Source organism: Manacus vitellinus, unplaced genomic scaffold (genome assembly GCF_001715985.3).
Source record: "Manacus vitellinus isolate BGI_N305 unplaced genomic scaffold, ASM171598v3 scaffold_8_pilon, whole genome shotgun sequence".
In the NCBI taxonomy this organism is placed as follows: Eukaryota; Metazoa; Chordata; class Aves; order Passeriformes; family Pipridae; genus Manacus; species Manacus vitellinus.
Window position 1 is genome coordinate 24,477,037 of NW_021940864.1, and position 16,614 is coordinate 24,493,650.

At 41.8% G+C, this 16,614-nt stretch overlaps 1 protein-coding gene across 3 annotated transcripts; it reads left to right on the forward strand.

The window, feature by feature from the left end:
- Positions 1-8,515: 8,515 nt before the first annotated feature.
- LOC108641804 lies at positions 8,516-13,171 on the forward strand. 3 transcript variants are annotated; one of them, XM_018085292.2, is made up of 3 exons: positions 8,516-8,630; positions 10,721-10,842; positions 11,813-13,171. In XM_018085292.2, the coding sequence occupies exon 3, from the start codon at positions 11,993-11,995 to the stop codon at positions 13,154-13,156; it is 1,164 nt and encodes a 387-aa protein (XP_017940781.1). In that variant the 5' UTR covers positions 8,516-8,630; positions 10,721-10,842; positions 11,813-11,992; the 3' UTR covers positions 13,157-13,171. The 3 variants fall into 3 exon arrangements, with proteins under 3 accessions (XP_017940781.1, XP_025752155.1, XP_017940779.1); XM_025896370.1 differs by lacking the exon at positions 8,516-8,630 and adding an exon at positions 8,838-8,970; XM_018085290.1 differs by lacking the exon at positions 8,516-8,630 and adding an exon at positions 8,962-9,075.
- Positions 13,172-16,614: the final 3,443 nt, after the last annotated feature.

A 16,614-nucleotide genomic window follows, 5' to 3' on the forward strand; every position in this document is an offset into this window, starting at 1 on the left:
TCTCCCTTCTTAATATTTTGGGTAGCTTGAGACTAGATGGGTTGGATTTTACTAAGTTATATGGGTTAGCATATGCTAAGTCAGTGCTTTGTGGAATACTTTATTTTGGTTGAATATTACCCTTTAAACTTTTGCCAAGTACTCATATTTTCTAAAGCTTACCAGTAAAAGTACCTCCTGAGAAAAAATGCAGCTTTTCTCCTTTGTGCTCTCTTTATGGTGTTAAAACAACTGAAGGCTCTTCTAACAATCTGGAGGGTGAATATTGTCAGAGCCTTTTATATTTTTGAAGTAAAAACCCTTCAGTGAGTTCATAGCTCGGGGCCTGGAGTCTTACAAGCTGCTGCAATTACTTCTGACTGTATACAGTTTGTATGAGAATTCATATTTTTGCCATCTCTGTCTTTTGGCAGATATTATTCCACCACTTGCTCATACTGCCTAAATGAAGTGGAGAAGAGGTGCCTTTCATAAAGACCTCAAGAAAATAATAATGTTGCCATATAGTGGAGAAATTTGTCTGGAGGGAGACACCAGCATATAAGGCCCTCTTTGCTGTTATCCACCATATTTGACAATACGATCAAAACAGCATTGTTTAAGGAAAAAATTGTTTGAAGATTGTTTAAAAATTCTTTGCTATGACTCAGAAACCTTACCAACACCCTGGAAATCTTAAACAAATTGGAATTGTAATGAAGGCAGTCTCACACATTCATATGTTAACATTGACTGTTAGCTTGTAAGAAAGACAACTAAATGTAATTTACGAATATCTTTGTCCTTGCATGACCGCAAAACAGAATTAAGCAGAGTATACATTCACCATACACTGTGACCAAAAAACAGTCCAAACAAATATTCCAGACCAATAAACTGCTCTGTCTGTGCCTTAGTGTAATCAAAACATAGTTGACTAGGCAGGAGCAAACTCTATGGCAGCTATCAGCGTTCTTGGGGAATAAATACTCCAGAGCAAAATTCTCAGTTTAATTCACCAAAGTACATTAAGTCATCACTCATTAATCAAATGTAGTTATGCCTTCAGTAGTATGCTTACAATGAATGCTTTTATGGGTTAAATAGCATTTTGGACCTGTTCAACATCAGATCTCCACAAGTAAATTCAAGTCTCTTTTAATTTAACATTTGTGAGGACAGAGGAATTCCAACACACACATGTAACTTGCCACAGAAATGTAGGTGGTCCAGACAAGATGCTATAAGAAGTATTTTCTTTCTTAATGATTTTAAGCTCAAAGGGGCTGTCATCAAGCAACCTGAAGCAACAAATCTAATCAACCTGAAGCATTCAGCATGAGAAGTCTGTAGAGCGTATGCTTCCCATGGGATTTGCAGAGCACAAAGATATTTCAAACCCAGAAAGATGCACAGCCATCCCAAGCTTGTTTTTAAAGAACTGTCAAATTCACAGTCAATATTAACACATCCATTACAGGAATGAAACAATTTTTTTCTAGCACGTGTAACATTCACAGGCAGTATGTAGTGCAATATGGTAGGCAACACATAGAAGGAATAGGATTCAAAGTCCTGTTTTTGAAAGAGACTGAAACCTCTACAGAGCATATTAGACTATTCAGGCACTGTCTGAAGCACTCAGCACCACTCAGGGCCACAAATCTCAGGTACACCAATGAGAAAGGATATTTCAAAATAGGAAAAAGAACATATTTCAGCCAACTGAAACAGCTGGACACTTAGAAAACTCCCAAAACCCCAAGCATCCAGGTTGTCTAAAACCATCCCTCCTCAGCAACCAAAAAAACTGCATTAGGGGTAGTTTCCTCCCAGTTTGTTGCTATCAAACACAATCTATATGAACAAACCTCTTTCAGGAACAGCTGGGGGAAAGTTGCTAGCTCCTCATCTGTCTCATGGTACATGGCTGTCACATGTTAGGATAGGATTTGAACTCAGGTCTGGCACCAGCATCTTACGCTTCCAATCATACAAGTGATCTCAACCAGCAAACAAGTCACAAACAAGCAGGCCTCCAGCATCATACCTTTGGGAATCACAGTCAGTAGGAAATCCTACTTGCTAGTCAGAACATCACTGTCATGGACAAATCTATCCTATCACTGTCTGTCCACTGCACGAATGACAAATGCACTGCTCAACATGACTTAGAAGTGACACAGCAGTGAACCCAGCAAGTATCAATTTTTCTGTTATGACACAATGTGCTTGGTTTTCACTCTAGAGGGAAAAGCTTACAGCAGCAATAGCCAGCCTGAACATTCTGTAGGATGTATATACACTGTCATACTCCATGACAATGTATTAGGCAGTAAGGTATGAAAAATCTCTGAAAACTGCTTCTATTAAACCATACCTTGTTTCTAACTGCAAATGTGATCAGTCTGTGTTGACATGGCAGCATGCGTTTTCTAGCCTTATTGGACTTGTTTATCCCAAGTTCATTTGCACTGCCTCATCTGCTATAGCAAGTCCCAGCAGATGGCATTGTGTTACAAGGAAACATTACCCTGGTGCCAGCTGCCTTTCTCTCAGCTCTACGAGTTCAGAGGGGAGTTTTGAACTTCTCTTTCCTTGAGCATATTCTTACTTTCTTCTTGCTCCTGTCGTTTTGCCAAGCCTGGCATATAGTTACAACATTTCAGCTGAGTGGAAATACAGAGGAACAAAGCCAGAAGGAGATAGGAAAACTTTATGTGATTTTTATCTTCATTCTTGTAGCTCTCTTTCAAAATACCTCACCTCCCTTTGCTCCCCAAGGCCAGAATAATCTTCATGTCAGCCCTGGCACTGTATACAACAGGCTGATAATAACTGTCATCTCTCCTGATATGCTGTGGTCTTGTCTTTTCTAGGAGACAGACACTAAGGCAAGAGTAAATTCAGTGCTGAAATATCTCTGAATGCAGGTGCCAGTGAAACATAAAAGGTTTAAGCACAGGCATGTGAATGCAGTTGTCTGTAGTTCGGTGAGAAATAATCCAGAATGGCAGATTGAAACAGTGGGGGTTTCCAGACCTATTAAATAATGAGAGCTGGGGGTACAGGTACAGCAGCCTCTCAGAACTGTTGTAACTGCTAGCATTAGTATTCAGTTCATCTTCATCTGCCCTTCCATCCATTTTCCCAATTCCCTGCTGATCCAGCTCTTTGTCTTCAGGACTTCTGCATGGCTGGCTTTGTTCCTAAGATTAGAAATCGTATCATGCAGATGGAGCAAAGCCGTGCTGTGATTCAAGGTTACAGAGGTCACAACAACAGTCGTTAGCTCAGTCCATGCTCTTGTATGCTACTGAGTCATGCTGAACTGTTGTGCCCAAGCATATGAAGCTGGACTTAGAAGTATGAAAATCTGGTGATGTCCTATAATGCAGTAGTTCAGGGCCATAAAGGTCTGCCAGTGTGAAATATAATTCCCTCATCTTTTATTACAGAGCTGGTGACCATGAAGCATCTAGCTCCCTAGTGACTGTAACCAGGTAAAATCAATGAGAAACAGGCATCAGCAAAGAACTGGAATAAGTGGAATCACTTAAAAAGGAAGATATTTGAGTGTAATCAATCTGTTCAACTGTGGAAGATGCATAAAAACAATGAGATCAAGTTAATTCTGGTTCAATAAATAGAGCTTCTTCAGCATCTGCTTTGCTTAGTACCCTGCCAGTTTGCATGCCCGGCTGTATCAATGCATTTATACATTTGAGAGCCCTTATTCAATATGTCACTAACTGTTCCCGGTTTAATTGCTGGAAGGGCACCATTTCTGTGCATGAGATTCTGACTTTTGATAATTACTGACACGAGAAGGAGTTCCTCTGTCACTCTGTTGCTTGCAAAAGAGCTGGCATTTCACTACCTTTTCCCTTGTGCTTTCTATTATCCAGTCACGGTCTGATCTATATGTAATCATGTTGTGTGTGTGTGTAAAGAAACATCACTACTGTGCCATAAGAAACCTGGAGAACCTTTGCTCCTGATGGAATACACTGCTGACGGCGTCGGAGCACAGACTCGGCAGCGACTGGCCAGACGTTTTAAAAAGTCGGTCGGTTTTAGTCTCGGCAGTGCGGGCAGCCTGCTCCGTCTCTTGTGCCACATGCTGGCAAGAGCCGCGAATTACAGAACAGAGACATTGACAGCGGGTAGCTGGAATGTGGAGCTCAGGCGCTCAGGGTGGTGGGAAAATCCTGTGAGCAGAGGTAGGGAGGATGTGCTGGCACACCGCCGAGCTGTGCGGGGCACCTTGCACCCACAGAGCTCACATCCGACACAGCTGATGCACTCCAGTGTCCGCACTGTGCTGGCAGGGTGTAGTTGCTCACATGAAACACTAGAGTACTATATTTTTCTGGGGCCTGTGCAGACTTTTGGCTGGCTCCTTGGAGCTCCTTGGCTGGCTCCTTGGCTCCGTTTGTCTGTGTGGTGTTCTCTGTTCTGGTGCTGCAGATGGTCATGGCTTAATCTCTTGGGCTGTACGGGCTGTGGAGGAATGCTTGTCTTTTTCCATTCTTCAGTTTCCTCCTTTGAGGCTATGCGTTGCTTCCGAACAGGATTTATCACAAGCTGAAGGGGGCCACCTCCTTTCAAAATCTGTGCAGTATAGCATTTTTATATGTCACAGATCAGCATCTGAAACAGATAAATAAACATAGTGTATTATTAGCAAGTGCTTGATATGCTAGGACTTGGTCCAGAACCCACTGAAACTGGAATTTTTCCCTAGGCGTTTAGAGAAAATAGTTGAGGGAAAAAAAATCAAGATTAATTCTAACATCTGCTCAGTGTCTGTGACATGCTGTGTCACTGAACTATTTCCTAACTGATTAGCAGGTTCCCAAATCAATGTGGAAAAGGCACATACAGGGTTGATATCAAAACCTTCTCTCCCCTCTCTAAGCTGTAAGCGGGTAAGGAACACAACTTGCTAGTTTGCAGCCTCCTTACCAGACGAGTAGTCACAGGAATTCACTAGAGAAAACTCTGACATTTCTTTCCTCTCCCTTCTTCTTAAAGTAATTTTTTTGGCAAGGACATAAGGCCATGAATGATTACAAGGGGATAGGTACCAAGTGCTGCAGGTGAGGAGAGAAGGTTCATTGCACCAAGTTTCCAGAGGTTATAACAAAATAGTTTTCGAAAATCCTCATACAGCTCCCTACTGTGACTCCATTTCTGATATGTGAAAGACTGAACTGAGCTTTGAGTAGCACCAAAAGACAAAATTCAGTGTTTTGGGATGTAAGAAGAGGCAACACTAGAGGAAGGTATTAGGTTTTTACTTAAAGGAATATGTGGCAGCTGAGAGGTAACAGAAATTCTGGTACAGTGAAGGGACTGTTTCTTTAAGATGTACAGATAATATTCCTCCCACACACATAATATTCCTTGCACACACACTTGTAAATAATCTGCACACCCACAGCCTTCTTGGTAGCCAGTTAAATTTCACTAGCTAGGGTTAACATCTCTGCATCCTTCTGCACTGGGCTTCAATACAGCCCTCATCCTCCCTAAAATACTTTGAAAGCTGTAGGTGGGCAGATCACAGCCAGAGTGTTTCTCCTCCTTTACTTTCATGATCTCTCAGCTTGCACAAAAAAATTTGGTGGCAAAGAAGAGATGAGAAGGAAGAGCAAAATTGTCAGCAATTCACTTTGCTCTTTACCTCATCTTTCAGCCCGTGCCTTCCTTTCCATCTTCTGTTTCTCACCTCTGTTGGCTGATAAGCACATAAGTGGCTAATGGTGAATATCCTGTCTTAGTGCTGAAGGTCAGGGTCACTCCTGGGGTTGCCCACAATAAAGCATTTATATGTGCTAGAGCCACATATGTGCTTTATGCTCCTTGCTCCTCCTGTGTGTATCACAGTAGGATATCATTTCAGCAAAACTCAGTCAGCAGGAACAGGGAAAAAACCCTCTTTATTCTCTCGCTAACGTTTTTGCTTCATAAGCTCTCTGGGGCAAGGACTATGTTTTTTATTATCTGACTGGGAGGAAGTGGCCTTGATTTCTCAGGTAGCTTTAGACACTAAAAAAAGAACAAATACTGAACATCAGCAACCTTACAGGTATGGGCAGCCAGAGACAGCAGGTGTTCACCTTGCACGACAGGTATGAAACATGTCCTCTAACTAAATGTAAAAATCCTTAGCAGGATGCGGCTGACAATGAACAATCCCAGGAAATTCATGTTTCATGTTGAATTTGACCTAATACCTGCTGGGAAAATTCAGTGAAGGTGATAGCACTTTAAAACTTGGAGTGCCAGGTGGTTATGGTATGGTGGTGCATTCCCTCTCCTCTTCCTCCTTCTTCAGCTGCACCGTGATCTCAAAAATGCTCATGAGGCCTCAGCCTCGATGAACAGCACCTGGGCTAAGCCCCTCTTGAGCTTATCAGAAACACTGTCTACTCCCAGGAACTTAAGCTGTCTAATGAGCTTCTGATTTTTCACAAACAGCCTTGGGAACTTCTCTTGCCTGAAAAACAACCCAAGTGGAACAACATTTTTGTTATCAAACTTCCAAAGAAAGTTACTGACCCAAATTGTGGCCAGGATGAAAAATTGCTATGACTAAAGCCAACTCCCTTGTGATTCTATAAACAGTGGTCCTTAGTGAGATCCTCTGAGCTCTCCTGGACCACAGCAGGTTGCAACCAACAATCTTTCTCTGAGTGGGACCATCCTCAGACCTAGTGGACTCTCAAGTTTGCAATATTCGAAGGACCGCCACCAAATGCCAAGGACAGAGCCTGGGCTGATACAAAGGCATCCTACACGAGTCCTTCACAGAATTTAAGGAGAATTTTTCACAGGTATGTACTTTGTACATGCTCTTTAGGTCTGTGTGCATGTGAACATGCTGTAGCAAATGTACTATGAAGGTTGCTCTCTTAGATTCTTAAGTACATTAGATTTGTAACTAAGGTTTATAAGTGAGTTACTGTTGTGTTACAGTAAATTCTGCGCTCCCCCCATGACAGTAAATTCTATATGACTCTGTTGCTAAATTGTTTAAATTAAGCTACTCATTAAGTGCTGTTAAGTGCTGCTGAACCTTTAGGCCTAGTTGGTCAAGTCAGGGCCTAAGTTTGGCAAGGGAGTCCACTCTGAACCTTGTGACTCAGTGGGAGGGTCTCCCTTATTCCTTTTTATCCTTACCATTTCCTATCCATATGCTTCCCCCCACCCCTCACCCTGCCTTTCCTATCCTTACACTTCCCCACACTCCCCTCAGCCTCCATGTAAATAATTTTTGGGTTGATTTTGGTTTTAGATTGATTGATTTCAGATTTTAGTTTGCTTTTCCTCTGTGTGCTTTAACCATCTGGTAAGTAGTAGAGTGAACCTTGCCAGTGAACTTTGTTGCACTTTCACTTTTATATTAACCCTGCTTTTGCTGATATCTTTGCTGTGATTCTTTAAGCAACCTAAAACATTCATTCGCTACATATGGTTATGAACATGATGCATCTCACCAGCCACTTTATATCTCTGTTTTATATTTCTCTAGTTTTATTTCACTCATTAGAGTAAAATAAAATGACTTTACTCTGAGCCATTTTCCAAGAGGAGCTACTAACAGGATGGGAACAATAAAGTCACTTGTGTATTTCTAGCCCTTCTGAAACTGCAGGCTGTTTCAAAGCTCATCCTGCTGCCAGGCCACCACTCATTGCATGAGTTCTTGTGCTGTAGCGGAGTGGGACAAGATGATCACAAGAGGACTCTATTAACATAAATAATTCTGTGCTTCTGTGAATACCTGATTAAGTATTTCAGATTAATTTGGCTGCTTATTCAAATGCTTTCTGGCACTGTTCCCAGTGTGGTGGAGCAGTAGAGAGCACAGACCCTGGTCACAGAGTAGTTAGGGTTGGAAGGGACCTCTGGAGATCATGTAGTCCAGCCCCCTTGCCAAGGCAGGGTCATCTAGAGCAGGTTACACAGGAACACATCCAGGTGGGTTTTGAACGTTTCCAGAGAGGAAGATTCCACAACCTCCCTGGGCAGCCTGTACCAGTGCTCTGCCACGCTCATACTCCCTCACATCCTTGGTGTGTTGTGGAGTTACCCCATGGCCATGCCTGGGGGAAGCCCCTGTGCCTGGCCATCTGCATTGTAGCCCTTCCACGGGAGTGACTCCTGGCCCAGGGCCTGTCAGCTGAGGAGAAATGGCTGGGACTCAGGCAAGCAGCACCTGTGACCTTGAGCCCTTCCTCAGCACAAAGGGTCTGGGATAGGCTGGGGCAGCCCAGGTGTGCCCAGGATGGAGGGCTCAGCGCTCACCTGTGCCACAGTGGGGTGGGTTTGTTTTTCCTCTGACTCCTGAGCACTGCCTGAGGAAAGGCCAGGAGGGAGGTTTGAGCCTGGTAATTTCTCCCATCTGGACCCAGCGAGGGTCTGGCTGGAGAATGAGGACATTTGAAGGAGGGGCAAGGTGCCCTGGCCATGAGGGAATTGCAGTGAAGTTGTGCAGCGCAGTGGGCTCGGGGAGGGCCTCCAGGGCCCTTTCCCACAGGAAAGGTGGGGGTGTGAGCCCGGTGAGTCACAGGGAGAGCTGCCACCCCTGAGCAGTGGGGACCTGTCAGCTGCAGCCCTGCAGAAGCCAAAGGGGCCGAAAGGTGCGGGGATGCAAGGGTTGGCGCCATGGCTGAGATGGCGTGAAGGGCCCTGTTCTTCAGAGGCCGTGGGCACAGGGGCACAGCTGGCTGGGCTGGCAGGGCAGGTGCAGCCATGCGGGCACAGCCCGGAGCCTGCGGCAGCGGCCGATGGGGCTGTGTCACTCGCACCCAGTGTCACTCGCAGCAGCCGTTGAAACTGCCGGTGCCCAGCGTCCGTTGGAAGATTCTAGTGGCTGGAAGGTTCTGGAAGGCTCTCAGCAGTTCTGGCAGTTGCCACAGCAGTTGCTGCAGCACTTGAAGGCTGCTCCTCTAGCCTGGCACCTGTGCTCTGGCTGTAATGGTAACTAAGCTGCACCTCCTTTTCCCCTTCCCCCAGCCCACACCAGCTGTACTGGGAATGCCAGGGTTTGACCCCAAACCAGGGACCTGAGGAGGTTTTGCGGCTGTAAGTGACCCAGCAGGCACCACTGCGGGGTAGAAGCTGCTGGGGAAGGAGTGGGTGTTACACAGCAGGGCTGGTGCCAGCAGGAAATCCACTGAGAAGTCTTTGCTGGCTCAGGAGGGCCCTGTGCCTCCCACTGTTGGAGACTGGGGGGTATCCAGGAAATTACCACTGTGTGCATGGCCTGTTCTCAAATTATTGCTGCGCCTCCTCTTTTGGCCACTGTCAGAGGCAGGGACTGGGCTAGAAGGACCTTTAGCACATGTTGTATGTAATTTTAGGAAGCTCTTCGAACCGCTCTCTCCCTGAACATCACGGCATTTTTTGACAGCCTAAGTGCAGGCCACCTGTTGCAAAAGGAAAGGAATATGTATGTTAAACCGTATAACAGATCTAGTGGCCTGTGCCATACCTGTATTTTTTAACATACACCACGAAGTCCTAGACAATTTACGGACCCATCTGAGTTTCCATAGGGAACCAATGTTGAAATAAGGGTACTTAACTGAGCAGATGCTGTGTTTTAAGACACTTATGATATAACAACTGAAAGGCACTATGTCTATACCTTGGATCAAGTCCAGGCAAAAATAATATATGCCACACTAGCAGCAGTCATGCCTGTATTTCAGGAAATCTAAGTTTTCTCAGGGCTAGCTTCGGAATTGCCCCGAATTGTTGCTATATGATAAGAAAAAACAAACTAAGATGCCAAGCCAAAGTTTTACAAGTGAAAACCTAATTAGAACAAATATATTCCTACAAATTGATGATTGCAGTTTTCATATGCACATTTTAATCAAAAATAAGGAAATTTGAAATATGAATTTTAGTATTTTTGTGAGTTCTCTTAAGACTCTTCGCTGTCGTTGTCTCTGGTGAAGATAGGGCAATGGTGAGTCATAGTCATAAAAGGTAGATTGTAAGACCACTTCCGATGAAAAAGATTTGTATGCATAAACTAGAAGTAATAGGGGAATCTGTGTGCTTCTTTCCTAAGTTTGAGGTTCTGCTTTGCACTGAGTGAATTTTAATTATTTCTAAATATTCGAATTACATGATTGCACCTAGATGTATGCATCATAAATGCAGGAGGTACAGCCTAGATGAGGAGGAAATGTAATTTTATTTTTCAGTTTATTCATTTTTACTAGGTAAAAGGACTCAGAAAGGTTAATTTCCATGATCCTCAACAGACACTCACTGAACTTGTCTTTATTACATTTCTTTTGGTAAGTTAAGTAGTTGAACCTCCTCAGTTATGGAGGCGAAACTCACTGAGGTTGTTAATATTTAAGAAGACTAAAAACCACCTTCAAGGTGTGTGATTGACATGCAAGTAACGTGTTTGTGTTTTCTTTCTACAAAATCAAGTCTGCAGTGCTAAGATAAGTAGGTTATTCCTAGGAGAACATAATCATTGGAGAAGCAGCAGTTAATTCAAAGTTAATTTGTTTTAATCCATCTCAGCGTTTTTGCCTTTCTCTCATGATACAAATTTAAATTCCATGTTTTCTTCTACTGTAAGTTCAACTACGTACTTATGGTTGTTTAGCATTTTACAATTACACTGGTGCTTAGAAGGTTTTAATATGTATCAGATAAGCATCTGAACTTGATTCTTCTTTTTTTTTTACATCTTTATTAGAAGCCATGATGAAGCTACTGGATCTGATTCTGCTACAGCTGAGAGTAGTGTTAAGTTAGGATTGATTGCTGAAGTCAAATCATTCTGCAAGCGAAGTACAAAACTGCCTGTAAAGTTCTTTGGTAAGACCATTTTTATTAAAAATGTGCATTGATTTTAGTGGCGTTGTATCTTCTTACATGAGGGAATACTGCATCTGAACAAAACAGATGCTGTCCACCAACAGCTTGCACTATTGGGTAAATTTCTATGGAAGCAAGCAGAAACTCTCTTGGAGACCAGAGAAATAATTACTGGCTCAAAACAACTGAAGTGGGGGGGGGGGGGGGTAGCAATGCAAGTTCTGCTGGGGTGGGGCTGTACGCTGCTCCACACTCTACCACTGGAGCCTCTGGTCCAGCCCCAACGTGGCTACCAAGCTACTGGCACAATGAAAGCCCTACCTGGGGAGAGGGCCCTGGGAGACCAGAGCAGATAAAAGGCCGTGACACAGGGGTGACGCTGACAGGTCCCACTGCCCTGGACCTTACAGCTCCTGAGACCTCGCTGGATCCAGGGTGGTGACTACTGATCTTTCTCTCTCCTTTTTCACTCTTTTTCTCTCTTTCTTCTCCTGACATCCTGTTCTCAAAATCTGGGTATCTTAAAATCGGACTAAGTCAGTGCTTTCTGAAGTGCCTTACTTTGATTGGATGTTTGCTTTAAAATTCGCCAAGTACCTTTATTCTTTATTCTCCAAGTACCTTTAAACTTTATTCTCTAAAGTTTTCCAATAAAAGTTTACTATTCAACCTCCTGAGTAGTTTGTTCTTTTCTCCTGTGCACCGCCAAAGGGAATCGAAGTGCCTAAGCCCCTTTAAAAACGTGAGCTCAGGGTGTAACAAACTCATTGCCAATTTATGTCAAGATTGGAAGTATCTCACAATAAATTACTATTACAGAAGAATCCTACTGGCTAGATGAGCTTTAGTTAATACTTAAATCACAGATATATTTCTGTTTATTAATATATTTTGAGTTAACTGAAAAAAAATCACTGTGTATTTACAAATATGTAATCACATTTTAATTTATATCCACATTTATTTTAAGGATGTCAGGCTGCCTAAGTGAAGCCCTTCAGGAAAGAGGTAAAAATAAATGAGACCTACTGGAACTCTTTTTGCATTCCCTTTCCTCTGGAAGCCTTGTCATTGTATATAACTGCCCAGTCACAGAAGCTCATCTCTCTAAACAGAATACATTAAGTCAAACTATAGCGCTTTTTTGGAGATGGATACCAGTCCTACATATGCTCTTGTGCTAGAGAATCAGCAATTGAAGAGTGAAGATTTTGACATGCTAGAAAATACTGGCATGACCTCTGCTGGCAGAGGAAAGTTATCAACAGATTTTAATCCTCAGAGTGTTGAAACCTCAGCTGAAAAGCACTCTCTGCAAAGAGGCTTCTCACTAACTCATGCTGACCAAGAAGGCAAAACATCCATTTCTGGAATCTCTGATCCTCTTAAAGTTACTGAAGAACCTCAGGTGTGGAATTTAAAACCTGATCTAGAGATACCATATCAAGCCAAAATTGCATCAATACCACTATCTTCTTTGCCATCTAAACTACAGGAACTACTATCAGCTGCCGCAAAAAATGTCTCTGAAGTATGGCAAGCTACAGGAACAGAATCTGTAATTTATGTATGGCCATTAATAAAGTTAGAAGAGGCTTCCAGCTCCTTTTGGAACAATTTTTCAAAGTCTTTAATACCAAGCAGCGAAAACTTTCCAAGACACTGTTCTAGTCCTGATATAACTGAAGATGTGAAATGTTCCCAGATAACCCCAGAGAAAGAAGAGCCAGCCAGAAAGACAGCAAGATCCTATCCTCTTATTGTAAAATCATCTAACACTGGTGTTTCAGAAATTTTGAAGTCACTCATCACTATGAAGAATAAGGATTATAAGGATATGTTACCACTTTCATCTGTCAGTTCCATCGAAGAGCAAGTGGAAATTCCTCTCTTTAACGGAAATGCTCTAATGATCTATAATAGGCAAGTCTATCTTCTATATGTAATGACGCATGAAGATCTGACAGCAGAAAGGGAAATGGTTTGGTATCATCCTATGTTGCTTGTGAAGACCATGGTTTGGCTCATTACATGTGGTTCTATCCATAATCTACCTTTCGAAGTTCCACACCCACTGCTGCCAAGAGAGAATGCTGTGAAACAGAACATAAAATGTCTTACAACCTGTGCTACCCCCACACACCAAGACAAAACGTCAAATGAAACACATTCCTCTTCACATGAGATGACTACCATCTCTCAGCCCAAGAACTGCTCCCCCTCTACTGCGAAAATGCAGCAGGTAGTAACCTATGATGATCAAGTGATTGTCTGTGTATGTACAGTAAATTACTTTCCTCTTAGATATAGCTGAATGCAAAGTGCATTTTTCAAAATATCACTGTGAAAGATGAGTGACCTGGTTTTGTTCACATTTTTGTGGGGAAGCCAAACACAAATCCAGTGGACAAAATCACTGTAGAGTAATCTGAATTTAGGCTTGCAGGTCTATAAGACTTTACTGTTTAAAAAGAAAATAAAATAATGCTGAGGAAAAAAATAAATCGTGAGATATATCAAGATTTTTCTAGTATTTGAACAGGACAAAAGCACTGCACTTAATGGGAGCAGCCTGTTGCTATTTAGAGAACACTAGAGCAGAATTTAGTATAATGGTAAGATATTTCCCAAGGGAGAAGGTGGGGTTTCTGAAAACAGGTGGTGAGTGCCATCATGATCACTTTTTAAAGTAGCAGTGGAAGAATAGAGAAGGGCTGGCTTACAAGGTCCTTCCTGAATTAAATTCCTCTGGCAAAGCCACATCCCCAAGGTAAGAAAGACTGCAGAAGAAAAGCTGTGAAGATAAACTGGGGTGGGAGAAAAATTACTATCCAGCACTCACTTCCTGACAGTCAAGTTCTATTCTTTCCTGTTTCAGTTCCTCAACGAGACTGTATCTCCATCCAAAGAAAGCTTGGAAAAAAGAAATGAGGAAGAAGCACCTGAGGATAAAGACAAAGAACTAAGAAAGAAATCTGGTATTGTTAAAGATGTAAGGGTCAATCTCACCAGGCTAAGTCCCTCTGAACTTAAGAAGTATAGTGGTAAAGCTCCTGCACATAAAAGGAAGGTAACCACTAGGGCAAAGAACTGACAAAAAGTGCCAAACATACTTACCTAGCCATGTACAAATATGAAGTATGCTTCACCTTGAAATATTCATTACACAACACTAGCACACTTCTCAAAAATTTTTAGCATTTGACCCCACGATATAAAATGTTTTCTATTTGAGAATCTCACCACACTTACTTTTAAAATGTCAGGATCTATCTTCTTTTTTCTCCCCTAGTTCTTGCAAAAACTGTGGACAGAATGCCAGCTGTTGCTGAAATCTTTTCTGGGTCTGTATTCTGTTTGGCACTCATACAACTGCAACTGAAACTAGAAAAAGTGCCTTCTGACCTCTTACTGATAGTAATGGTTTGCCGTCGGTCTGTGCCAATGTGTATCTCATAGGCAGAAACAGGAAGCTCTTCGTACCTGTGCTAGGCTCTTTCTGGTTTGGGCATATTGCTGTTCACTTTAAGATGCCAGAAGCACAAACCACATATTTATAGTCATTGACCTGCTTTTGAAAGAGTCTCGCCCTATGGCCTTGTTTAGAAGTATCTTTTGGCAGTTTTGCTTAGTATCATCAGAGACTCTGGGAATAGGTGTTTGCTTTCTCTAATCCCTCAGATTTTCAAACTCTCAGTTCAGATTGGCCTCTTGTATCCATTTTCTATTTTTCTACAACAAAGCTCTTAAGACTGTTTCAGCAGGCAGACTGGACATGCATTTCCAGAAAAACCTTTGTTCAAGTTCTTATTCTACAGATAAATTAATGACCAATAATGAATTAGTATTTCTCCTAGATCTATTATCTCTTGTTCAGCATTAAACTTCCATTTCTGTCAACTGGATTTTAAACTGTCATGACCCAGCCTTTCCAAGATCTCTGAGAATGGTCTGCTTTTGTTGTCCCTGAATGGGAGCATCATTGGTGTACCCTCAGCATTCATGAAAATATACTGTATCTTTTTGTGAAATATTTCAGGGCCAGGTAAAGCAAAAATTTCCAAAGAATATATTGAAAAAGCGTAGGTAAAACACCTAGATTTTTTACCTTTGTGCCAATACCCTAATGAAACATCCATTGCAAGAAAATTAGCGTTGGCCATCATTTCTCCTACATATGCTGAGGCAGACTCTGAGAATAGTCAAATTTTTATGGTGTTTCTCCATCTATACATACGATAATTTTTTCAGCATATGTTCCGGAAATCAAATAGGATCAAACACCTAGTGAAACATTTTATGTTTGGATTTATTTTACAGCTGTTTTACACAGATGCTTCCACTTGCTGAACTGCAGTGGAGTGCTTTCAGTTACAACAATGTTATTAGTAGTTCTCATTAACCTTAACAGTTATCTTGACTGCTTTTCAATATTTTCTGCTGCCATGTCTTTTTCTTTGCAGATTATATTCACTTTGTTACATTCTGTCCTTTTATGCAGACTTTGATCTTTGCAGTTAGACTCGTTCAAGTAATAAAAAGATGCTGCATCTTTAAATTGTTCTTCATTTCTGACTTTCTCTGGTTTGTGTATGTAAAGGTTATGACAGTGAGATTAACCTACATTTGTTGAGTCTTGACGGAGGACCCTTCAAATGCAAGTGCCCCTTGCTAAAGGGAACACCTCTGCAAAATGTTTTGGTTTATATACATGATTTACGAGAAGAGTAATTATCGAAGTAACTGGAATACTGGATCTTCTAGAAAGACAAACATGGTATTCCAATGTTGAATGCAATGGAAGAAAAATTGGTAAGGATATAACTAAATACATAATACATATACTGTTCAGTATACAAAAAATAGTACTCAAAGTGAAGGGGTTGCTGGAGCAAGAGAAACATGGTAAGTAGGTTACATCCAGAGGGCAAGAGAATGACAGATACTAAGAGATTGTGGAACATGGTGATAGGGGAGTAAGAATTATAATGTATTGTGAATAGCAGATAGAAATGATGATTCAGAAGCTACAGTGTAACACAAAACCAATATCTAAATTGTTTTCCTAATTTTGGTATCCAGTATGATTATTAATTTTAGTGGAGGTAGTGTGCTGCTTCCCAGTCCTTCGGCTCAGTCCCATTAGCAAAGTACACAGGAGCTGATGGCAAATATAGTCACGTAGCTTTGTTTGGAGCTCTAACAAACATCCTGAGGGCAAGAGTCCTTCATTTTCAATCATGTGATGATAAAGTTGAAAATACTGACATTAAAAATTACTGGGGAAAAAAAGTGATTTAAGATCGTGAAGTATTTTTTTAAATTTTGAAATATTGTGCTGATTATCATGTCACCAAAATTCTGAGATAAACTGTAGCCAGGGAAATGCTAGGAATTCGACAGCTTGGGAAAATGAGAGTTCAAAGCTCAATGGATATTGGGGAGGTGGGGAAGGGCAGGAGAGCTGTATGGAAAAAAAAATCCTATAAAAGAGGAAGGTGAATGACTGACATGTACTATACTCAGTATTTTGCCTTTTACATTTTCAACAAAAATGTGTACTTCACTAAGAATTATTCTCCTTGCTTCAAGGAGTGGCAGAGCAGTGGCAGGGAGACTGTCACCAGGGTTTTATGTGCTTCCAGTAAATAAAGACTGATATTCATTCTTCTGTTACTCTCTTCTGCCTCTCAGAAGCCTCTACTTAAAGAACCTTTTCCACTATGCTGTCTCTGTTCTTAAGCTTCCAAATAAGATGATGTATATATCAGT

Bases quoted from the DNA above. Each gene is read 5' to 3' on its own strand.
- LOC108641804 (XM_018085292.2), top strand. From the start codon at position 11,993: ATGGATACCAGTCCTACATATGCTCTTGTGCTAGAGAATCAGCAATTG.